Below are 25107 nucleotides of genomic sequence, written 5' to 3' on the forward strand. Positions count from 1 at the left end.
TATTGGCAGGGAATGATAATGTGGAGATTGAATGAATCAAACAAGCCTTGAATCAAACATTCAAGATTAAGGATCTTGAGAGTTTAAGATATTTTCTTGGTCTTGAAATAACAAAAAACAAGAAAAGGATAATGATGAATAAAAGGAAATATGCATTGTAATTGTTAACAGATGCAAGTCTTTTTGCCTGCAAACCTGCACTTACTTCAATTGATAATCATGCACAATTATCTTCTACTCGAAGTGATCCTTAGATTTCAAGCCTATAGAAGATTGATTAAAAGTCTTATGTATGTCATTAATACCCGACCTTGTAAGAGATCTCACATCGACTAGAGATTAGAGTCTTTCATAGTATATAAGTGGGTGCAAACCTCACCTCATTGAGCTGGTTTTATGAGGTTGAGTTAGGCTTAAAGCCCACTTCTTACATGGTATCAGAGTCATTTCGAGCTTATCCTAGCGAGTATTTGTTGGGTTTATCAAGCCACCCGCTATCAGGCTGTTATCAGACCACCCATAACATATATCTCCACGCACGAGTTGGTAGCCTCGGAGTGAGGGAGGGTGTTGGAGATCCCACATCGACTAGATATTAGAGTCTTTCATAGTATATAAGTGGGTGCAAACCTCACCTCACTGAGTCGATTTTATGAGGTTGAGTTAGGCTTAAAGCCCACTTCTTAACCGACCTAACATAATCTTTTCAATGACCACTGTTACATGTGAAATTCAATTCAATGGCTAACACCACTGCCATTGAATATTTACTCCCGAGCTTGCAGGGCTAACAAAGGATATGGATATAAAGTTTCTAGAAGGAAGTTGATATTAATTTTGTCTTTTCTAATTTTTAACTAATTTTCTTTGTACATATGTTTAACATTTATTTTGTCTTTTCTTATTCTAGTCTTTGTTGACTCTTTATTTTACATTTTGTTTTTTTAGTTAGACTCAGAATAAGTGTATTGTTGATATATATTTAGACTATTAATTTAAGTAAGAAAAATAAAATAGAAGAAATATTTTTTCTCATATATCTATCTTAATTTTTTTTATAATAAAATTATAGAAGAATGAAGACACTACATAATATCAAGAAAAAGTGAATAAGTTCAAAATTTCTTTTAATAAAAATAATTATTCTTTTAAATTACTTAGCAATAAATTTTAGAAACAATATCGGTAGTTAACGGAAAAAAACAATGAAAAAGTTAAAAGAGATAAAGAAAGAACACAATATATTTTCGTATAAGTTAACTAGTATATATAATAAAATATTTATTTCATGATATTATACATAATAATATATTTAATCTGCTTAGTTTTTTTACCAATTATTTGAAATAATCCTGCTCAAATTTGATAAAATTGTTGTACAATAACTTCTTTCTCTTTAAATATTTATTACAATTACGTATTTGAAGTCAACATCCTTATCCCTTTAATTTTACTATAAGTGATTTTTTTTATTTATACAAAGAAAAATAATTAGAAAGTACTTATTTAATTATATATTGACGTATAATAAATTTATTTATTTTCAAACGTAAAAATCCTTGTCTACTTAATCTAATAAAATTTAAAAATTAATCTCACAAAAGTTAATGGCATAAAAATTATTAAATATTTGCATAACTCGGATTTTTTACCCTTAATTTTTTTAGATTAAATCTGCATAGCAGCAGAAGTTTGTGAGTAGAGGAAAATACCAGAGATTGAAACGGCTAAACTTGTGCAACGCCTTCTCCTTTATTTAACCCTTTCTTGTTGCATCTTCTCTCTCTTTTTCCCTATACTCAATTTCTTCTAACTTTCACACCTTTTCTCTGGTTTTCCTGCAAATTGTGTTTCAGACAATGGGACTGCTTATTACCATGCCATCACCGGCCTAGTAATAAACAGCAGGATCAGGCACTGGATCATTTGAGCACATTGTAAATGTCCCCTTTTCTGGGTACTTATTTTATTCAATCTTTTCAAATTCAAATGCATTTTCTCTTTCAAAATCCTTTCTTTTAATTACTACAAGAACATATGTTCATTGGGTTATTTGATTGCCATTATTTTCATCCTCTAGTATAATGTACATTCATGACATGTAATAACTTGGTTTCTATAGTCTCTCTCTTCTATTTTAAACATTTGGTATGTTGAAATTGCTAGAAGAATCATCTTCAATAAAATAAATGGATATAGCAATTAAAAATGCAGGATCAAAGTAGGGCCAACACTTAACAAAAATGAAGATTTGTGATTTTGTGCATGCAAGGAATCTAACACCTTTGTTGTCTTACATATTATGGGGTCCTAGAAACTTTTAACATAGCCAAATTGCATGTATGAATCTGCCCCTTCAACATTGAAGGAGAACACTACTTATCTATGCTTTCTAGTAGTTGATTTGAAACAAATCCTTGTATTTGAGATTCTGGTTTTACAGAATATCCCGACTCTGAAAGACTTTGATATTGTTGGCTGATGGAATCCGTAAGTTACCGTGGATCTAGTGTTGATAAGAGAACTGGTCCTTCTACAAATTTAGGTGCAGGAAAACAATTTTACAATGAAAAGAAGCACCTACCATCCACTTCACCCTTTTCATCAGAGTTGACATCACAAGATCACTTTCACTTTATGCCAAATGCAACAACCACTGCGACGAGCCGCATAGGCCTCTAGCTGCAACATCTCCTAAAGTGACCAAAGATACTTTTAGTCTGAATTGTCCAACACACATTCAATGGCAGAAAGGGGAGATAGAAGTCCAATTAACCCCCACTTGGAACCTAATAACCCTTTTGGTGCTACTCATCCTTCTCCTTTGTCAAATAACTCATCTCCCTCTTCATCAGCACAAAACCCCTTCCTGTTCATGAGTGATGCCCCCAACACTAACCATGTTGGTGCACATGAATCTGAAAAGGAGCATGACCATCTACATTCATTATCTGCCATGACACAAGAAAGAGGTGGCATGACTAACAATAGTGTTACTGGATTTCCGGATGATGGTATACTAGACCCCCATTTTTCACTGACACCGTCTAACAATGAATCATCACCAGAGAATCCCTTCCAAGTGCCAACAAGTTCAATCGTTGGTAGTGAATCTCATCATACACTTCCATCACCAGATCGAGGTCATTGGAGCACGGCTAGTGGCGAAGCATGGACACATCCTTCTAATACACATAGTGGAACTCTTGATCCCTTTGCAAGCCACCAATTAGAGCCCTTGTTCTCATTGGAATCAGCAAATTACCAAGAACAAGATGATACAAGCTCTAAGAACCGTGCAGGTGCTAGTACTACCCCAACAAGTGTTGAACCGTATGACCCATTTTCAGTTACAAACGAAAGAAATTATGGCATGTCTAGTAGCAATTCAGGAACAGAAGACAGGTCAAGCTCATCATTTCCCCCAGCTTTTGAATCTTCAACTCAAGACCACATGCCTAATTCTGCAAACTCTGCCACTAAAGCACCCCAAAAACGGGGAAAGGATGTTAAGTTCGCCACCGAAACAACTGAAGATGATATCCCAATCAGCTCTTTTCCCAACCATGGACAAGAACCTAGTGATGGTTCTCCTTCCTTCGGCAATGGCTCAGAAAAGCAAAATCCTCCTATACAGGTAATGGAGCGTCCAGAGAATCCTTCAACTTCTTCCAATTATAGGTTTCCATCTCACGTGTTTGACAGACACAAATCAAAATCAAACACCCAATGGAGCACCGCCTCTAATGAATCATTGTTCAGCATTCAAATGGGAAATACTAGTTTCTCAAGTGACATAGGTTGGATGACCAAATCTGGCGAAATGGAGAAACTCGGTGACATGAACACATCAGGTGCATCATATCAAGGAAACCAGCCCCCACTCCCACCTCAACCCCAACCCCCATCAACAAAATTCACTGATATCAGCCAAAGCACTGCCAAACAGCATGAAGGTTCAAAAGTTACTGAAGAAAAAGCTGCTGAGACAATGAGAGAGGTTATAATGGAAAGCAGTACAAAAAGAGACAGTACAAATAATGCGGATTTGATAAATCTCAAAGGGGCAACAAGTTATGATATACGTAGTAATTCTAAGTCTCATTCTCAACATTCAGATGCCAGCACCAAATCCTTTGCGTTTAATGTGTAAGCTCTTCCACTGACTTCTTTTATACGTAAATATCCATGCTTATTTCACTAACTTGCTATTTATAGTGCTTTTTATGGGATTCAAATCACGCTGGTACCATAAAAATCTGGAAGCAAACCTCTGTTGCTTTGCTTTCAACCGATTTTAGCAATCTTGAGGTCAAACCAAAAATGCCATACCAATTACTAATAGCATGTTTGGTTTGGCTTCTCATTGCTCGCCCAAATCAATTCAGATTTTATACTTTGAAAGCAAAGTAATACAGAAATTCTTCCAGTCTTTCATGATGTGACAATCCAGTAGTAGTGTATTTGGACGGTGATTCTATTATATTTTTGTTTACAATGTGAATAATTTTGATATGGAAAGGGTAAAATTTAGTATTTGAACTCATACTCTAAGAACTGTAACATATAATATAGGGAACATGAAAATGCATCAACAGTGAATTGAGAAATAAATCTTAACATCACTAGACAAAAATTACTCTAACATTGATGACGCTTCCTGATGGTGGCTAATTCTTAACTTGATGCTATGCTTTTTAAGAAAAAAATACTGAACTTTTTTTGTGATGTGAAGATATACTGATGGAGACAAAACTCTTTCACCAAAGCATGAAGAAGAGAAGAAAAAGCAGCAACAACAGCCAGAGCAGGATAACCTTAAAGCAACATCAGATGCAGTTCAGACCCCCAAGCAAACCCCAAATGCTCCTCAGAACAAATCGTGGCTATCTTGCTTCTCCTGCTGTTGATTAGAACTCGTTAGATCCCCATCTCATCATAGTGTTTCTTGGCTTCTGCCGAAATTTTTTGTTGTCTCTATCATCTTTATAGTTTAGCATCACGCACATGCACTACATGATAGCTCTAACTGGCTAGTTCTCATTCTACTTTTTCCATTACTAAACCTGTACCTCAAGTTTGGAGACCAGTCACAATTTCTCATCAACAATGTACCATAATAGGTTAGTTTGATAGCACTGTTGGTAGATAAATGAATCATAAGAAAAAATCAAGGTCCTGGGATTCCTCATCAGGTTCTTTTGAGAGCACACTAAGACACATGCACACACAAGTGTTCAAGTTCAAACAAATTTTGTGGTATGTTAATATTAAGAGATTGACAACCTGCACCAGATTACAACTAAATTTTTTTTTGCTGAAATGAAACCATTTTAGAATCACATTAGTCAAATCACAGTTATAAACTAAAATTGGTGTCTTTCAACGTGGAGTGTCAATGTAACATTTTCCTTAGATTAATATCAGTTTGGTTATGCCAATATTCCATTGTCATTTGGGACGTTTAAGGAAGTAGTGAAGTAGCTAAAAGTCTCTCACAGAGGTAATTGAATAAGGAAGAACCAATCTTATAAGTGTTAATGCAATATAAGTTTTGAGGAAATAAACTGAACTATAATTATTTGGATTGTTGTTTAATTATTTAAGGGTTTCTTTGATGCTTGAGGATTTAAAACACAAAAATGAGTTTTACATGAAAAATTCATCATTGACAAGATTTGTTTTGGAATTATCTTAGAAGTTTCCAAGTTCTTATTTTCCATCTATATGCAGACAGGAACCATAGTTCTCTAGTTTCCTATAAAAGAAAGAAAGAAACATATCATGATAACTAATTTCTAACCTTTCTTTGGCTATTTGAAAAGCTTCTGTAATATTATTATTATTATATTTAAGTGAACAAGTTGTCTTTAGCTTGTTGCGGTTGTTAAAAGGCTAGTGTAAGTAACTTTTTGAAGCAACAGCTACTAACATTTTGCTTTTATTTTTATTTTAAAATGTTAAGTTTCATACCCATTTCTTCTAATTTTCCTAGTGATTTTAATACAAACATATTTATATATCTCTTCATTTTTTTAAATTAACATTATTCTTTCTCAAGGTTTTGATAAAGGACATGCACTTCTTTTATAATTGTAATAAAATAACATTATTCATATTTTTTATTTTATTTAAAATTATCATATTGATCAAAATTTAAATAAAAGCTTTGAAAATTTAAACATAAAAATTAGTGATAATAACAAGTCACTCTAAACTTTAGTGTTAACAAATAATATCAAGTTTTTATATATGTAATGAGTTTGTTAACGTTTTGATACATATATAATGAGTTTGTTAAGTGTAAATTACTTCAAGTTATTTCAAACTTAAACATTATCATTTGTGAGATGTCTTTTGAAGAACCACAAACGACCAAAAGACTAAACAATATACGAGTCTAAAGAAATTTAAAAGACTTTCTAACTTAATCAATTATCAAATCAAACTTTAAGAAGAAATTATCCAATCAAAGTTAAAGAACAAAATTATAAAAGAAGAAATTATAACTTGATTAAAGCTCAAATTCTATTGTATGAACAAGACAAAATACATATTTGATACGAAATGTATTTATTTGACAAGATGTGTCAAAATCTTAAAAAAAGAGTTTTGAGAAAAACAAATCTTTTAAGGTTGGAATAAATAGATATAAATATTTAAATATTTCCCTTTTTCATTTATTGGAGTTATATTAACTTTATTATCTTTTACTAGTTATTTATGAAAAAAAAATTAATTCACTATTGTATCTTTTCTACTATTGTATCTTTATGATTCTAGTCTTTATTGATTGTCTCTTTATTTTTTGTTCTCTCTCTTTAGTTAGACCTAGAATGGATGTACTATTTGTATATGTTTAGATCTTATCTGCTTTGATTTCAATAGAAAAACATAAGAGAAATTTTTTCTCATATACTTTGTCTTCCTTTTTATCTTTTGTTCATATTTCTTCTCATATCCTTTGTCTTCCTTTTTATCTTTTTTTCATTTCTGTTATTTTTTTATAATTATAATATGGTATCAGAATGGTTTAAGTTTATCTTAATGATAGACTTATCAGGTCACCTGCTATTGCGTCACTATCAAACCATCCATAAATATATAGTCTCATGCATGAGTTAACAGTCTCGGCGTGTGGAGGTGTGTTGGAGATCTCACATCGACTAGAGATAAGGATATTTCATAATATATATAAGTGGATGCAAACATCTCCTTATGTGATGATTTTATAAGTTTTGAATTATACTTAAAGTTCAATTCTTAATATGGTATGAGAGTTTTGATTAAGAGGTGATTTTTTCTTTCAAACAACGTGAGTTGATTATTATAAACTATTTCACTCAACTAAAAATTCTTTATAATGAGCTTGATCTTGTCTGCCTGCTACCTGCTTGTTCACGTGCCTTTAAATGCACTTGCAATGCTCTTGTAAATGTTTCTAAATATAAAACACAAGACCAAATTATTAAATTTCTAGGGAGGACTAAATGGTAATTATTTGAGTGTGAGAACTCAATTCCTATTGATGGACATTTTGTCATTCTTGAACAGAGTTTGTTCTCTCATTACACAATAATAAAGATAAATTTTTGGTGATCAATTCAAGGAAATGATTGCTACTAACAAAGGAAGTTATAGAAACAAATGTTACAACTTATGGAAGAGGTTCTGATTGTGAAAGAGAAAGCTATGGAGGAGGATATATTTCTAAAATCTGCAGTCATTGTAAAAAGACAAGGCATACCATTGATACATGTTATAGAAAACATGGCTCTCCACCTCATTCAAAATTTAAAAATTAGAACCATGATAAGAGTCATCTAATGCATTTTTTCAAAATACAAATTCTAATAATGATGAAACATTACTCTTGTATGAAACATTGTTAACTCTTTTACAATAATCCAAATGCAGTGACAATATTTTCAATCAAGTTTATGTTATTCCTTCCAATATGATAATACACATTTGTAATAAATTTCTCTTTACCTTAAATTTTTGAATTCTTGATAATGGTGCTACATATTTTAGTAATACTTCATATTAAAACAAACACTTATGAATATTTATTGATAAAATAACTATAATTTGTTCCCTAATTTATGAATTTAAACTTTTTTTTTACATATTTTATGATTATAATATGAATAAGAACTATTTATTTCTAAATTTGTGTTAATGTTAGGATTATAAAAAAAAAAAAAAAAAGCTGGAAGGTTGATTCAACACGTCCAAACTCGCGTAAGCCAAAAACACTTCAGAGAAACTCGCCCAAGCAAACTCAATCTCGCTTAGGTGAGATCACTCTAGAGAAGTTGAGTTTTTTCTCGTCCAAGCAAACTACAGCCCGCCTAGGCGAGAAGTCACTTAGTTCAAGCCTAACTAGGTTAAATATGAGACGTGAGACATAATACTAAACATCATTAGAAGAATAGAAGGTGATAGAAAACCCTAGAGGAGACAAACTGTTAAGAAAAAACATGTTGGATCTTTCCATGCTTGTAATATCAACATTAGTGACTAATTCTACCCTTTAAAATTGGAAGTGATTTGTTCAAACACTTATGTATTAAACATAATATTATGTTCTTAATTGATTATTGGTATTGTCATTTTATTCTCAAGACAATTTTTATCATAACTTTGATCCTTAGATTTAACTAAAAAGTACTTCTAAGTATTAGACCTAAATACTTAACATATTTAATATTATAAATAAATTTAAAATATTAAAAAATCAATATTTAAAAGACTATCTTAATAATATTATTTTATAAGTTTAATCTTTATATTATTAATATTTAATAATTATTTATATAAATATATCTATATCTATATTATTATTTGTTTTTATTATATTATATTATTATAATCGATTGTATGTTACAAAATTGCGGCGTAATGCATATAAATTTTATAATATAATTAATTATTATTTTTTATAATATATATATATAATATTTTTATTTTTTATAATATATATAATATTTTATTTTTGTTATAGATATATCTAATATTTTTAGAGGTTTATAAGAATGTAAAAGCTACACATTTTACTACCTTTCTACATATTTGTCGATGGTTAGAAACAAACACGTGATGAGTATTGGAGAAAATTTTGGCCTAAAACATAGATTTCTCTTGGTTTAACATTGTATGACATAGGTTCACAAAAGTACACACAACCATTGATGAAACTTCCTTTGAATCAGACCACTTTTTTTCAATAATTAAATCATGAAAACTAAACTAACCAAAGCCAGTTTCATTGCTCCACTTACCTCTGCATTCCAAGATTCCCTTGTCTCTAAAATGAGTTGGAAAAAACAGTGATATGCTTCATGGGATTGGCCACTTCCTTGCCCCCAGCATGCATCACAAACTCAGCTGGAGTGAGGAAACTACCATGGCAGACACAAACAATACATACTTCACCAGTTCTGTACTTGTACAGAAACCCTTCTATTCTCTTCCCATCAGCTCCATCTCCAGTTGTACTCACACTTGGCATCCGTCTCAGGATCTCCATTACATCCCCTTTAAGACTGCAATAGTTCCCAAGTTTATGTTTTTTCGCCTGATTCTCCAGCTTAGTGTCAGCAGGCCTAGGTAAAATTTTCTTGGTCATTGTCTTCTTGGAAGCCATGGAATTGTTGTCCTGCTTGGTTGAAGTTTGGACTTTCAAAGCAACTCCTTCAGCTGAATGTCTGAGACCTATACATGGAATGTTGTATGAGACAACTGTGAATGTGTAGGATGGAAATCATACAAAAAAGGTTTAGTTTCAGATTAGCAAGATCAAATGAAAAATACTGAAGTATTTGCATTAGTTAGACAATGGGATGAATGGTGATAAAAAAATAATACTAAACTGACCTAACTTATACAGAAAGAAAACTAAACCATAGGAATTGTCTTGCAAAGAAATCTGTTTATACAAAGCACTTACAGATTTAATTATTATTCAAAACCTTGAAATGATTCAGACAGAGGTATATCTCAGCATTATTACCAGATGAAAAAAATCAGTTTCTATTGTATATGGTTGTAATCAAGCTATGAGTTAATGATGCACTAAAGAAAAACCTTAACAACTCACATGTCTTGTTTCTCTAAAATGGTTTTGTATGGAAAGAATATGGTAGTTTGGGACCTTTTGTTGCACTAAGAAGAGGAAACTTTCTCCAACACACCCATCACTTAAAAACTACCATGAGAACAAAACAGAAATAAAGACCTCATCCCAACTTATGATTATGGTTTTCTTTTACAGTAAAAGCAAATTACTTTTGATGCATCAATCTATCTTGGAAAATTGTGAATCCAGCTTTGATGTCATAAATGTTAAACAAATGAAAGAGAGGTATGCACCAATATAAGACTAGCTACACACATGCAGCATCTGTTAGTATGTAGAAAGAAAGTAAAAGAAACATTTTATCAGAAGACAGAAATAATAAATTAACAGTCTAAAAATTGATTCAGACATTAAATGGAACATCTGAAACAAAAGTTATAGTCCAGAGGAATGACACACAAGCAAACCAATTTCTATATGTAAATGAACTTCTGGATCTGGAGTATGGTGTGGCATTATGTCCTGGTAAATCAAGGATACATACACTTTATTTCTAGTGTATAATCGTTAGTACAAAGAAATGGTAACCATTATTTACTTATAAAACTAGAAGTTTGAGTTAGTGAAGAGTAGTCAGACAATGAATATCGATGTAATTTATACAAGATCAACTTAGTTGTGATACTGAATTTATTTAAGGAGTAAACTCAACACTGAGGGAGATAATTTACAGAGCTAAACATAACTCTTCAAGAACAAATAGATTGCCTTTAGAAATCTAGGTGATAGGGAACTAAAAATCAACGGAGAGAAGCAATTTCGCACACAGAAAGGGGGGTAGGGGGAATAGTCCTCAACACCAAAAGGTTTCTTCTTATTCTTTTAATCATTTAACTGCAACACAAACAAAATATCATTACTTTCTAAGATGCCAATACAATCACAGAAGACATAAGAATACACAGTTACAAACCATTATAACATATACAGGTTGGCAACATTCTGATCCCCAAAAAATAAAAAGTATACCATGATCATACAAAATAGAGGACATAAGTGAAAGAAATTGATTACCACGAAGCTCTGAAGCCTGAGAAGGATTTGGGTGTGACTTGAATTGGGGAAGTGATGCTGGTGTATTGATATTGACAGCAGAAGCAGCCACCCAGGCAAGCACTTGAGGTGAGAGTCCAGCCACCCTCCTCTGCCTCTCAGCTGGCACTGAGCAAGATCTGCCAAGATATGGGCCCCGCTGGACCCCACTTGCCACACCCTCTACTGATGATGACCTTGTCAACCTACTTTCTTCTGCATTCTTACCGCAAGGAGAAAATGTTTTCTCCTTGTAACACCTCTGCACCCAAAAAAGTACAAAAATTAAAACGAATCTCACAGTCTAACAAGCTCCTAGCTTCATGATGTAAAATGAAAATTAAGAAAAACCTCAACTTGATCAACATTTCTTTTCTTTTCTGTTTTGTTTTGTTTTTTTACCTCCATTGGAACAGAGAAGAAAGAGAAAACCCCTCAACCGAACAGGTTTCTCTCTGAAAGAAACAATATGCATGAACAAGTTAGGCACAAAAGTACAATCGGGTGGTCCACAAAGAAAGAAAAAAGCAAATTTCAAGAGTGTAGAGAGCTGTGCTAAAACTTGGTGAGGAAACTAAGAGAAGAAAACAAATGGGGGCAGGGCGGCATACAGTGTTTGTTATGCAGATGATTTTAAAGAAAGAAGAGAATGGTAGAAAGAGAACAAAAAGTACAGGAAGAATCCGAGGGAGAAGAAAAGAGGTTGAGAGAGAGAGAAGAAAGAGGAAGTGAAGGAGAGAAAGTTATGATTGTTGTTGATGTTAATGTTAATGTTGATGTTAATGTTGTTGAATGTTCATGGATGTATTCATGGGTGTAGTTCGTGAACAATGAGGAAGCGTTTGAAAAGTTCCACGTGGTAATCAATGGAGAGAGAGTTTGGTTCACATCATCTACAGTTACGTTACACTTGTGCCTCGTCTCTCTGCGATTTGCAGGCACCACCCTTCTCCGACACCTTTCCTTTCCCATGCCACGTAATTCTCACAGTGAATTTCGGTTAATAACCCCTCAGACAAATCTTAATTTTTTTAAAAGATAAAAAATAATCTTTTTTATTTTATAATCTAGAAACTTCATTTTTTTATCATGCTACTATATTTTAACGATTAAACCTTTTGTCATGTTAGTATCTCTTAAATATTTGCAACACTTAAATAATATTTTTGTACTCATAAATTTATTAATTATCTACATTATCTTAAACTTATTTTTACTTAATTTTGATTGAAAATTTTATTGACATTTATTAAGTTACAAATTATAACTTAAGTAATAAATCATTAAGTGAAACCGAATTTCAACATCAGCATCGACTTGAGTAAGGTAAGTAAGTCACAAATGTCAGCTAGAGAGATCCAAAAGTGGGGATGATTAAATGTAAAAGTGATGGTTTGATAGCGTATGTGGGCATTTTTCGAGGCAATAATGATGAATATATAAGAGGTTTCACTATCTTTATTGAAAGTGTTTGCCCATTGATATAGAAGTGTGAAGTATAAAGATTCAATTACAATCTTAAAGATTTGATGATATTTGATGTTTTCAAGCATGCTAATAAGTTGATAATGATGCAAGTGTGATGTTGATTTTGAATTTGTTTTTTATTTGAGTTATAATTTTTGTTTTTAACAATGTTGTAAGTATCCTTTTTGGTTTGTAATAAATTGAATTGTGTTTTAATGTTTTAGATTTGAAAGAAAAATAAGGAAGAATATTTTATGATTAATATGATGATTTAATCTATTAAAATTATTTAGAATTTAAAGTTATCATGTTGATTCGATTTTAATTGATTAAAATAATTTTACAATTGATTAAAATTATTTAATTCAATTTAATAATTGTTTTGTTGATTCTATTTTAATACGTTAAAATAATAAATTAATCGATTAATTTCACGAGGAAGTGAAATTAACAAATTGATCATATTTTTAATTTATTAAAATAGAGTTTTAATCCATTATAACAGACAAATTAAAATCTATAGTCTTTCATTTAACACAAAAATAAAATTATTTTTTCTAAACATATTTATACTATTGAAAAAAGACTTTGATTTTAGATTACAAAACACTCTTTGGAGTCTTCTTTCCTTTGGTTCAAATAATTGATTTTAAGAAATTCAAATTGTGATCACTTTTGTATCTTTTTTTTTCTCAATTGTGCTTGAACTATCCAAGTGATCTTGTTACTTTTTCTATAATTACTTTGGTGTATTTTGTCTTGACTAGTTATCTAGAGTATTGCTTGGGATAGTGTTTCACAAGTGGTGGTAGAAGATCTTGTAAGGTTCAAAATCTTATTATGTATATTATTTTTCTTGTTTTCTTGAGGGTTCTTCTAAATTTGAAAATATAATGATTTGGTCTAATTAGAGTGATTAGGCAACGGTGTAGCTTTTGTGATAAAAACCAATATAACTCTTGGTGTATTTTTCTCTCTTTTTATCTCTTTGTTCACTTTACTTGTTATATTGCACATTATTCTTGTCACATACTTTGCATCTTGAATTATCTTTTAACTAATCTTCAATTATGTACTTAATCTGGTTTAAACTAGTGTTCAATCAACTAATCGAGAGAGTGTTCAAATTCTACATAGTCTTCATTTGATTATCCTCTCCAACAAGCTTCAACGTGATCAGTTGATCCCCTTGTCTGAAGTCATGGGTCAAGCTCAATCATAGGATGAAAATAGTCTTGAGTCGATCCTTAAAACTAATGAAAAAATCTCATTTACTTCTCGATTAGGGGTAGTGATTGTAGAAATTGACTAGATATGCGAGATTGTAATTAATTAGGAAATATAGCTAGAAACGATATCGGATACAAGGAGAAAGAAGGAGAACATTACTGAATATAAGAAGGAGAGGGAGGTCCGATCAAGGACGACAACAACTCAGCTGAAAACCACTATTTCTGGCTAAACTAAACGCTCTAGTTGGGAGACATCCTTCTTGGCTAGAACACCTTGCATACTACCTCTTCATCTTCAGTGATAAGTGGTTGTTTAGAAAAGAATACTCAGTTAAGATAAGAGTGATTTGTATTAAGAATACTCAAGAATACTCAAGTTGATTAAATAAATTACAAATATATAAATTACAAATATATCATTTGAGCATTCACTATCATACGATATTTGTAAAAATTGCACAAAAATTTTGAAAAACACAATTCAACCCTCTCTTCTTCTTCTTGTGTTCTTCTTATTTTCACATGTTCAAATAAAGACTTGCAAATGGTCTTATATAATATGTCCATGCATTAACAATTATTTCATTAAAGTAAAATAAAAATAAGATTACAAAATGAAATTTTAGAGACATTATACCAATGAAGTATGAAGAGTTGGAGTACGGGTTGTAAGATTTATAACATTAACCCAACTTGCAATTAAATTGTCAGTAACCATATTTTTTCAATATCTAAGTTATTTATTTTATAGTTAGAGACGTCTTAGCCAAGATGGGTAACCTAAACTACTCCCTATTAAAAGGATAGTTTGATATTTATCAACTTAAGAGGCGTTGAAAAATACAAAACTCATGGAAGACCTAAAAATACTTGTAGAAGCATAACACATGGTTGTAGTATAAAAAAACCAAATTAAAAAAAAAAACTAAGAACAAGTTGCAAAAGAAAAGAGAAAATGAATTAAAGAAAGGAATGAGTAAGAACATGTCACCTTTGAAGAGTTTAAAAGAGAATAAGTGCAAAGAGGATTCATTACTTGAAGAAGTTCTCCAAGACAAGAATCAAGATAATAATACAACACTTTCAAGGTAGTCAAAGATATTCACAAATCAAGGAGAAATTCATTCATTCAAGTGTAAATTTTACTAGAGAGTTTGACCTCATTTATAGACATAGAATTTCATCCAAAGCCTTGAGAAATGGATTTTAAGCAATGTTAAAACAAGAAAAAGGAATCCTAAGAATTAATACAAAAGTAATGACAGACAACAAGAAAATCATTAAATAAAAACCAATTTTAGATACAAAAAATAATTAGTCACTAAATTGATTAAATTATATATTATTTTATATACCAAACAAATTATTGGTATCTAAAATTTTCTATTATTAATAAAATTTATAAACTAGTTTCTAAATTGGTATCTACTTAGCTACCAATTAATTTAAATTCTAAAGTTGGTAATTAAAATCTTGGTAGCTAATTAGATACCAATTTAGAAATTAATTTATAAATTTTATTAATAATAAAAACTACTTTAGATACCAATAATTTGTTTAGTCTCTAAAATAGTGTCTAATTTAGTCAATATAGGGACTAATTATTTTTTGTCTCTAAAATTGATTTTTGTTTAATAATTTTTTTGTAATGACAACATCTAGTGTGAACACAAGCCTAATTAAGCTACTAATTACATTTATCATTCACTAATCCTATGATTAACACAAACTTAATTCCTTATCACTGGGATGATCTTTGAAAGTTTGAGAGGTACTTGGATAAGCACATGGGATGTTTCTTAACTCAAGGGAAAGACATGTGAAGTGGTTACAACCTTCACTTTCACGTGTACTTTAAAGTGACATGTACAAGTTACATAAGCGTGCAAGTAGTTATATTACTGGACAAAATCATTATTAGACTTAATTAGACTTAATTACAGGAATATAATCACTATTAATGAGTCTATAATTAGACTTAATTATAGGAATATAATCACTATTAATAGGTCTATAATTAGACTTAATTACCGATGTTATGTTAGGAAAAGAATCTGTACGGTTCTCTACGGTTCTAATGCTATGCTATGGTTATATATATGTATCATTGCTATAGATGAAAGGCAGATTGAATAAAACAGAGAATATTCTTTCAAGTTACATAAGCACATAACCTTGAAAGTGACACGTTGAATGTAGAAACTCTTCATCGTGCCTAATATTCTTAGAATGTTCCATAATATATAAAATTTATAAGTCATCTTACTTCTTTATATCTTCTTCAACTCTTTTTAGTCTCCCTCTTGAATTTTTTTTTTTCTTTTCTTATCATAATTATTATTTGTGTTATTAATTCATCTTATAATTCTTTTTCTTCTTCATTATATTACTCAACAATCCTAATTATATCATTGAGATTACCAAAAGGTGACATGGATATCTTAGATAATATCTTAAACATCTAACTAAAACATGGAGAAACCAATTTAAAAAATGATTGGCTATTAAATCATTAAAATAATAATTATAATAATTAAATATATGAAATAGCATGAAAGCATAATTTTGTAATATTAATTTGACGAAGATGATCACATGACTCTTGGTGGATTCCATACAACAAACATCTTTGAACTAAAATATTAGCCAATAGTTATAATATAATTGCATTATTATTAATCATTCCTTCGTCCACCTTAATTATCTGTTTGGATCCACGTATTTATTGTTGTTTACGATGGAAGTATGAAATTATTCGTGTTCGAATCAAGGTAAATGTGCATTTTTGAAGGCGTGAAAACATGCGAATGAATTAAAATCTTCTCTTTACATACATGCAAAGAATTGAGCTGAAAGACACATCAGTGGTATTTTTCACTTTTATCCCCGAAAATGTATGTGCATGATGCAGCGTGGTATTAATAAAATAATTTAAAAATATTCTTTACATATTGCAATGTTTTTTTAATTATTTTTTTTTGTATTTATGTTATTAATTTTGATTTTGTTTAATATATATATATAATAACATAGTTTAAAATAATATAAATTAAATAATCATAAATAATATTAAAACTATCTAAATACATTAATTTAACTAACAAAATTAATTTAAATTAATAAAATGAAAAATAATATAATTATATTTAAATTTTTAATTTTATTTATTTATTTTATTTTTATATTCTTTTATTCTTTTATTTATAATTATAATTTTACATATTATTTTAATTAACTAAAATATACACAAATTTTTTTTTCTTTTTTATATACATAAGGATAAATTTGTAATCTTATAATTTACAACATTAAAAATAATTCAAAATACACTCGCAACCATCACATCACTCACATACTTCAATAAACTTTCCTCCCACATCCACTCTAACATACCCCAATCCAAACAACCTCAACTTTCTTCACACTTCCACTCCCCCACACCCTCTAATCCAAACAAAGCCTAAGAGAAGGCAAGTTCTCCTTGTTTTGTACCTCAATAATTTCTTTGTGCACCTCCATAAAATTTTGAAATGATAGACCCTATATATAGGGTTTTAATTAAGTGGAGGAGTTGTTCTTGAAGGTTTTGATTCAATGATGTTTGTAAGTGGTTGTCAGAGGTACTATCGGAGGTGAAGGTGAGTTAATTGTTTCTGTTCTTTTTTATTTTCATTTTGTTGTTGTATACCATATGGTAGACGCTGGTACACCTTATTTTTTGAAACACATATTGGATTGGTTCATACGGTATACAAAATCGAATATGATATTGTATACTGAATGGACCAATCTGGTATATGTTGTAAATTTACATACCAAATTGTGCTATTTGGTATACAATATTGGATCCAGTTTTATATACTAAATGGACCAATATGATATTTGTTTCAAAAAATGAGGTGTACAATTCAGTTTGTTTAGAGAAAATGCATATTGAATTATGCAAATTGTATGTTCCTCAACAATGTTATATTTCAAGTTTATATAATCATGATTTAACACAACACAATTTTTTATTTTTACATAAGATTTAAAAATGGTGGTGCAAAACAAGGTACAAAAATGGGATTTAAAAACAAAAGTTAACTTACTCTCATGTAAATGCTCTCTTCAACCCTATCTTGACTGCGCTCAAATCCTCTCTCAAATTCACTCCTGTTGAAAAACTAAAGGTGTTGCTGCTAAAGAAAAAAGGAGGTAAAGAAGTGCGCTGATTTTGAGAAAGAATGGTTAAGGGAGGATGTGAGGTTTTGAGAAAATTAGGATTTTAAACTTTGTTAAACAAGAACATAAATGACGTTTCACATTTTCTGTGGAGGTGCTAAGAGAAATGTTGGAAGTGTAGAGAGAATCCGCCTTAAGTGAATATAACGAATCCAAAAAAACAAGAAGCCCAAAAAAACAGTGACTGTGCAACAAAAGCCCATACCCATTAAGTCCATATAGTGCCAAAACATAAGGACATCTTAATTCTGTCATTGTTGTTGAACAGATAGACAAGAAAAAAAGTATAGCTTTGATTCATATACCAGTGTACTTAGGATAATTAATTGATGATGATGAATTTATTTGTGTTATGATGTAAAATTAGTTGATCAATTAATAGATAAAAATGGAATCTTAGGATAAATGATTTTTTATATGCCAATCTTTTCGTTTTACCAAGTAGAAAACGTAGACAAGAAAAGAGAGAATAGTATCTATTTTGATATCAAAGTTTTGTTTAAGCGACAATTTTATTTTAAAATATAGTCTAAATCATATATATATATATAAATTATTGATATAAAAAAAATACATTTGAGTTTTAAATTTTAAACAATACGCTAGTATTTAATTGAAAATAGTATTTTTAAGTCTAAATTATATATGTGAATATTTTTATCCAAAAAAGTTGAACATAGTAAGGAATTCAAGGTAAATCAGATACCTTACTTTTTCTTAGGTTTAATATGTATTTCGGTCATTGTATTATATCAATATTGATTTTTTTTCTACATCAAACTTTGTTTTTTTATCCTAATTCAAAGGGTAGATATGGTACCTTAGAGTTAAGTACTTGTATTAAAGAATTTATATATATTATAATGTTATAATATTAAAAGTCGTCTATTACATAAAAGTTTCATTTCAATATTTTTTTTACTATAAACATAAAAAATATTTAAAAATTTTAAATTAAAAACAAAAACTAATTTTACCTAAAAATATAAGAAATTAAAACATATTTAATCCAATTTTTTTCGACCAAGCAGAAAGATAATTTTTGGGTACAGTGCTGTGTTAAACATAGTTTATCGTTGCTAAGAAATAATGAAAAGCAAAACATTTTCGGTGGAGTAGAAGGAGTGAGAAGTGAACACCAACCAGTGCATGACACGTGGACATGGAAGCAAAGGAAAACCAATGAGTAATCTTGGTTATGCATCATCTTCATCCACACAGTGCTTATGAGAGCTTTGTTTGTTCATCTCAACCAAGCAATAACGATAAAGAAGTTTATGGTTATGGAGGCCTCAGCAACCATTTGCAAAATCAGCTTAGGATTACCCTTCATCTTCTCTTCCTCTCCTGCCTTTTCACAAAAACCTGCTACTTTCTCTCCAATGCTTGTCAAGTCCATGGCAACTCCCAAGCCACTTTCCTCAGTCTCTAAAACTGTGGGCTCTAGAAAGGTCAGTGAAAGGCAAAATCTTTTGTGTTCCAATGGTGTTGTATCAAGAGTGGCTGTCATGTCTTTTATTTTACTACTGAGGGAACCAAAAGGGTACTGTGAATTTACATGTTTTTGAACCAAAAATTAGAAAGAAAAAGTTATTGGCTTGTAGTATTTGGTAGGTCAGTGTAATTACATGTCTATATATACATGTACCAAAGTTCCTCACTCAATGATTCTTTTTGTTCAAATGATTTGTAAAACTGAAACCTGTCTGTAATGTTTCAATTTGATCACCAAGAAATGAAATAAAAGAATGCTCTGGATTGCTTGATTTGAGCCGAAAATGACATTGTAATGGTTCTAGTTTTTAATGTGTCTCTATATCTATATATGTGTATAGGAAAACATTGCATGAATGAACACCCTTCAATCTTTTTATATCCCTGAGACACTTAATAGAATAATGGTATTTTTACTTATTTAGTTTTTTCATTTCAGAGTATTTTGTATTTTGAAATAAAAATATCACATCATTAATGTTGGCTGAGTGTTTAGTGGAAGATGAAGTGTTTATGTATCATCCTCCTATATATATGTATAAACTTGCTTAACAATGATTATTTTTGCTGGTTTGCTTTGAAGAGTGAGACCTATATCCAGAGGTTTAGTTAACCACTTTCCTGTGAACCAAAACTTGCTTTAGAAATTGTAATGGTTATTAGCTCTTAAAACACTATTAGACTTGTTCACAAATGATTTGACACTTTGAAGTTATGTAGTTCACTAGATAGAGAGGATAATGACAAATCTTAATTGTTGAAGGAAAAGTTTATATATTCATAATTTGTTATGCATGCACATATAATATGATCTTCTTGTTAACAATTGAGATTTGTTACTTAATCCTCTAAAGTAAAATGCTTGCTAGAGAAGTCAAATACTTCATGATACTTTCCAATGTAGGAAGGAACACCAGGTGAAATACCTGAAAACATGTTTTCTTTTTGCTATCTGATTATGCAATGTTTCACTAGAATAATAAATAACTGAGCCAAGTGCACACTGCAGAATTCAACCGTGTTCCCACTTGGAGAGCAACCTAGGAGCAGTCCTGTGACAGCCAATCCTCCCATAAAGCTTCTGACAAGGATGGAGCAACTGAAGCTGTTGAGCAAAGCAGAGAAAGCAGGGTTGCTATCTGCAGCAGAGAAGTTTGGGTTCTCCCTCTCAGCAATAGAGAGGTTGGGACTCCTCTCAAAGGCAGAAGAGTTGGGTGTGCTATCTGCTGCCACTGATCCTGGAACTCCAGGGACACTCTTGACCCTCAGCTTGGGGTTGCTGCTCCTAGGACCCTTGTTTGTATACTTGGTTCCTGAGGACAACCTCGGTGAAGTGGGGTTGCAGGTTCTAGTTGCCTTGATCACTGTACTTGGGGGTTCTGCTGGTTTTGCTGCATCAAATTTTGTATCCAACCTGCAGAAATTGAAATGAATTTCGTGATACTTTTAATTTCTCTTTAGATCTTATTCTAAGATATTAGAATTTGCTTTCTCCCCTACTATTTTTTGCCTTCACTGTGCTTCTTACAAGCATTTTTGCTTTACTTATAATAATCAATTGTGGGTTTTATAGTCTTGAGTATAAGAGAAAGACTGTGTTGGGACTTTACAACGAATATATAACTTGTTAATGTGTGAAACATGCATCAATCAAGATATTGTTAACTATATCAAATGGGGTCGTGCAATCTTCAACTTCACCTAATGTGAATAAACGTTTCTTGTAATATAATGATAATGTTTTTAACAGTGCTGTTGCAGTTACCAATTGTGAATGATGCGACTGATAACTATAACATAGAAAGTCTTTTAACATAGGTTTGTCTTCCTCATTGCAGTTGCAACCCAAATAAAGCTCTCTTGCAATTTCTCTCTTCTATAGTGATGACAACTTTTATTAGTGGCCCTTGCTCAAGCATCAAACACTTCCATCTTCGTGCTTCATTTTTTCACGGTGAATATTTGTATTCAGTCACATTGGAGAGTCTCTCTTTATAAGTTAGTGGTTTTCATTGGGTTAGGTTACCAATGACCAACTTGACCAATCCAATTCAAATAGATTGGGTTGAGTTTTATTCATAATTGGATCAAACTCTACCAAACTTAAACTAACACACTTTTTTATAGGTTGAGTGATGAATTTAATACGGATAACTCGAAATCTAATTCCAAACTCACTTTTATACTTGTGTTATGGACAAATTACGTTTTGTTTTTGTTTTATATCTTGAAATTAACCTTGTTATAACTTGACAAAGTTAAAGACTTGAATTAAACTTTGTAAAAGTTATGTTATTTTTTAATTAGTTTAATACTTAAAGTTTAACTTTTAATAAAGTTTTTCAAAATCTTGATACAATTGATCCAACCCCATCCAAATGACTCAAAAATGCATTGGGTTTAATATAAAAAATTGTAGAAACACAATCCAACCAAACTCGATTTTTTAGTGGGTTGAGTAATGGGTTTGTGCAAATCCTACCCAACCCAATAAACAATAAACGAACACTCTATTACAAGTGTTGAACACTACATGACTTATGTAAGTGTTATTAATTTTCATTTTATATTTGGTACTAAATACATGATTTTTTTTTTAAATTTCAACTACAATCAATGTAAGAGTGATTCCATTGAATTAATTCTGGTTATTGAAATTGAAATTTTGAAAATAAAATAAAATAAAATAAATGTAGATATATTTAGATATTTTTAAATTTAAAAATATATTATTTAAATTATTCTAGTTTGTAAGAGTAAATATTTTAAACTATTTAAAATTATAGTTGAGACTTTAGGAGTAATCTTTTAAATGGTTAAACAAGGAACCATTTTTTTCTCATAAAAGCACATTAAAAAATTATAGAAAGGAAAATAAAGGCATACAAAAAGAGAAGCATGTGACAAAATATGTCAGCAGACAAATAATAACATGTGAAACTAGGTAAATTGAAAATCAATTTTTAAAATTAAAAAATAATTAATTATTATATTTATTAAAGTAAATATTATTTTATAAACTAAAAAATTATTGGTATAGTTTCTATTGTCAATAAAATTTCTAAATTGATATTTGATTAGGAATTAAGCTTTTAGTTATCGACTACTTTAAATTCTTAAATAAATAGTTAAAACATTGATAGTTAATTCAATACCAATTTAAAAATTACTTTATACACTAAAAAAAATATAAAATAGAAACTAATTTTTGAGAAAAAAAGTTGCTAATTATATACTAATTTAAAAACTATTTAATTATAATAGAAACTAATTATTTTTTGTCACTAAAAATTAATTTCTATTTCATGATTTTTTTTGTGATAAATCTAGAAACTACTTTAGACACCAATAATTTTTTTAGTCTCTAAAATAGTATATAATTTAATCAATATAATGATTAATTTTTTTTTTATCTTTAAAATTAATTTTTATTTAATAATTTTCTTGTAATGTTATTAACACCTCAATTTAGTACTTTTGAGAAGACCGCAATCTATATTAGAAATCCTTTTATAATTTATAATGTGGTTGAATCAAAAGTAAATAAAACATAGGAAGGATTGTTTTCGTAAGAAATTGAGTTCAAACAATTGCAGGATTGAACCTTATCAGCATGAGTCATCAAAATTCATTTGTATACAATATAGCAGCAACTAGGGAATGAAATAGCTGGATTATGAATTGCAACAAGTGAGTAGTTTTGTTTAGACATGAATTAAAGAAGGTGTTGTAAGTGATGAAAATGGCTTTAATTAAGCATCTATCTGTGTGTGGCTCATAATGTTTTAAGAAGAATGCAGCTAGCTAGCATAGTGAAAGAAACGTCTGATAAAATGTCATTGAGTGATTGCTATTCTAGGGTTAAGATGATCACGAGACAAAAGGTGTAAGGCAATACTTCAATACCTTCATTCATACTGGACCTCAGCTTTGCTTCAATTTTTTCCAATTGCGTGCCATTTTATTGGACCACGATCATTGTTGTTTTTTCTGTCCTAATTATTTTATATACATATATATTAATATATATATATATATATATATATTTATATATAGTTTCTTAATCTGATAAGGTATAATTGTGTTATTTTGTAGATCATGGATCACACTAGACCCCTTTCCCATGTACCTACACTTTCTTTTTCCCTCTAAAGAGAAGAACATTTTGGATGTGTGTTCATAGAAATAGCCTATCTGATAACTGCTAAATGAATAATGTAAGTCTTTTTTGTAATTAATTGTATATGTGTATGGCTAAACTTTTATAATTTTCAATTTTTGCCATTCATATGATGTTTTGAGGTGTGTATATACTAAAACCTAAGTGCTAAGTCTTATTTAACAGCTCAATTAGAATGAAATAATAGAGGCAAGTTGGGAAGAAACCGAAGAAACCTAAAGATGGTTTATATATATATTCTTTATATTTTGTTTTGGTTTTCTTATTTTTCTATTAATATAATATTGGATTTTATATAATATTACTTTATACTCTCTCTCTCTTTCCTCATTTTCAAGTTTTTTTATTTCATTTTTATTTGATCCTCTCTTACCTGTTTATGTGTGAGAGGATACAAGACTATTTTTCTTTCCTAATGAGTGAAACTTATTTTGTTGATGAGGCCATCATGGATAAATTATTTATCAAATTTTCATGGCCTACCGAGTAAAATATGTCCAACTTCCATAGGGACTATGTTACATAAACTTCATTTTTATAATTGTCTATTGAAATTGGGATACTCACTTTTTGATTAATTACTATACCACCATCATCTCTTATCCATTAACGTTGTAAGGTTTTGGATGAGGTGTAGTAGTTAAGGCTAACTTATCTACCAACCATGAACTACAACAGTTACAACAAGAGTCATTATTCATAATTAAATACCAATTGTTTTCAAAGACTTTACATATGGTGTGGAATAGGTACTCACTTTGAGTCTATTCAAGTTCTATGGATTGACTTTCAAGAAGTCTTCTTACCATTAATGAGTCTCCTTCACAAGGTATGACTTATCTTCAAAATTTAGAGTTTCATCTTCACCAGGTGAGCTTCATCCCTCCTTCTTATATTATTTCTTAGGGTAAAAGGTGGTGGGGTAGTCATTCCAATAGGTAGACCTTCTTTTCAATTTTTGTTCTACCATCATATAGTTGAACTAATTCATTCAAATCATTTTATGGAAACAACTCAATCATATCCCTAATTTAATAGTTAAAGGCCACTTTGGAACCTAGTAATGGTTATATGTGGTTCTTCCTTAATGCTATCCCTCATCATAAGTTTTTCTTTTAGTTATTTATATTGTTCAATACTCATGTTTCTTTGTTGGGGTCTTTGGAGCTTATCCATCAACTCCCCGTCATAATATAAGGGTGCTTAGAAAGACTCTAATATTCATAACAATCGAAAAAACATGCAATCAAAGATCAAGAGGTCTTCATAAGGGATATAATGAGGCTAAGGTAAAGGGAGATAAAAGTGGGAAAATAGGCTTAAAAACCATAGAAAAA

At 30.3% G+C, this 25107-nt stretch overlaps 3 protein-coding genes across 8 annotated transcripts; 2 read left to right on the top strand and 1 right to left on the bottom strand.

Annotated features, from left to right (window-relative positions):
* Positions 1-2443: 2443 nt before the first annotated feature.
* Positions 2444-5384, top strand: LOC137823031 (uncharacterized). The gene is made up of 2 exons (XM_068628100.1): positions 2444-4149; positions 4736-5384. The coding sequence occupies exons 1-2, from the start codon at positions 2744-2746 to the stop codon at positions 4908-4910; spliced, it is 1581 nt and encodes a 526-aa protein (XP_068484201.1). The 5' UTR covers positions 2444-2743; the 3' UTR covers positions 4911-5384.
* Positions 5385-9107: 3723 nt separating this feature from the next.
* LOC137821983 (uncharacterized) lies at positions 9108-11971 on the bottom strand. 6 transcript variants are annotated; one of them, XM_068626821.2, is made up of 4 exons: positions 11785-11971; positions 11576-11628; positions 11156-11435; positions 9108-9717 (listed from the first exon to the last, which is right to left on the bottom strand). In XM_068626821.2, the coding sequence occupies exons 2-4, from the start codon at positions 11579-11581 to the stop codon at positions 9311-9313; spliced, it is 693 nt and encodes a 230-aa protein (XP_068482922.1). In that variant the 5' UTR covers positions 11582-11628; positions 11785-11971; the 3' UTR covers positions 9108-9310. The 6 variants fall into 6 exon arrangements, with proteins under 6 accessions (XP_068482922.1, XP_090152066.1, XP_090152067.1 ...); XM_090295940.1 differs by having other exon boundaries at positions 9108-9744; positions 11785-11948; XM_090295941.1 differs by having other exon boundaries at positions 9108-9744; positions 11848-11931.
* A 7237-nt stretch (positions 11972-19208) lies between these two features.
* LOC137820149 (wiskott-aldrich syndrome family protein, putative (DUF1118)) lies at positions 19209-21230 on the top strand. The gene is made up of 2 exons (XM_068624005.2): positions 19209-19547; positions 20600-21230. Exons 1-2 carry the CDS (start codon positions 19323-19325, stop codon positions 21020-21022), a joined length of 648 nt encoding a protein of 215 aa, XP_068480106.1. The 5' UTR covers positions 19209-19322; the 3' UTR covers positions 21023-21230.
* The last annotated feature ends 3877 nt before the right edge of the window (positions 21231-25107 follow it).

Source organism: Phaseolus vulgaris, chromosome 9, assembly GCF_051622355.1.
Source record: "Phaseolus vulgaris cultivar YP4 chromosome 9, ASM5162235v1, whole genome shotgun sequence".
Lineage (NCBI taxonomy): Eukaryota > Viridiplantae > Streptophyta > Magnoliopsida > Fabales > Fabaceae > Phaseolus > Phaseolus vulgaris.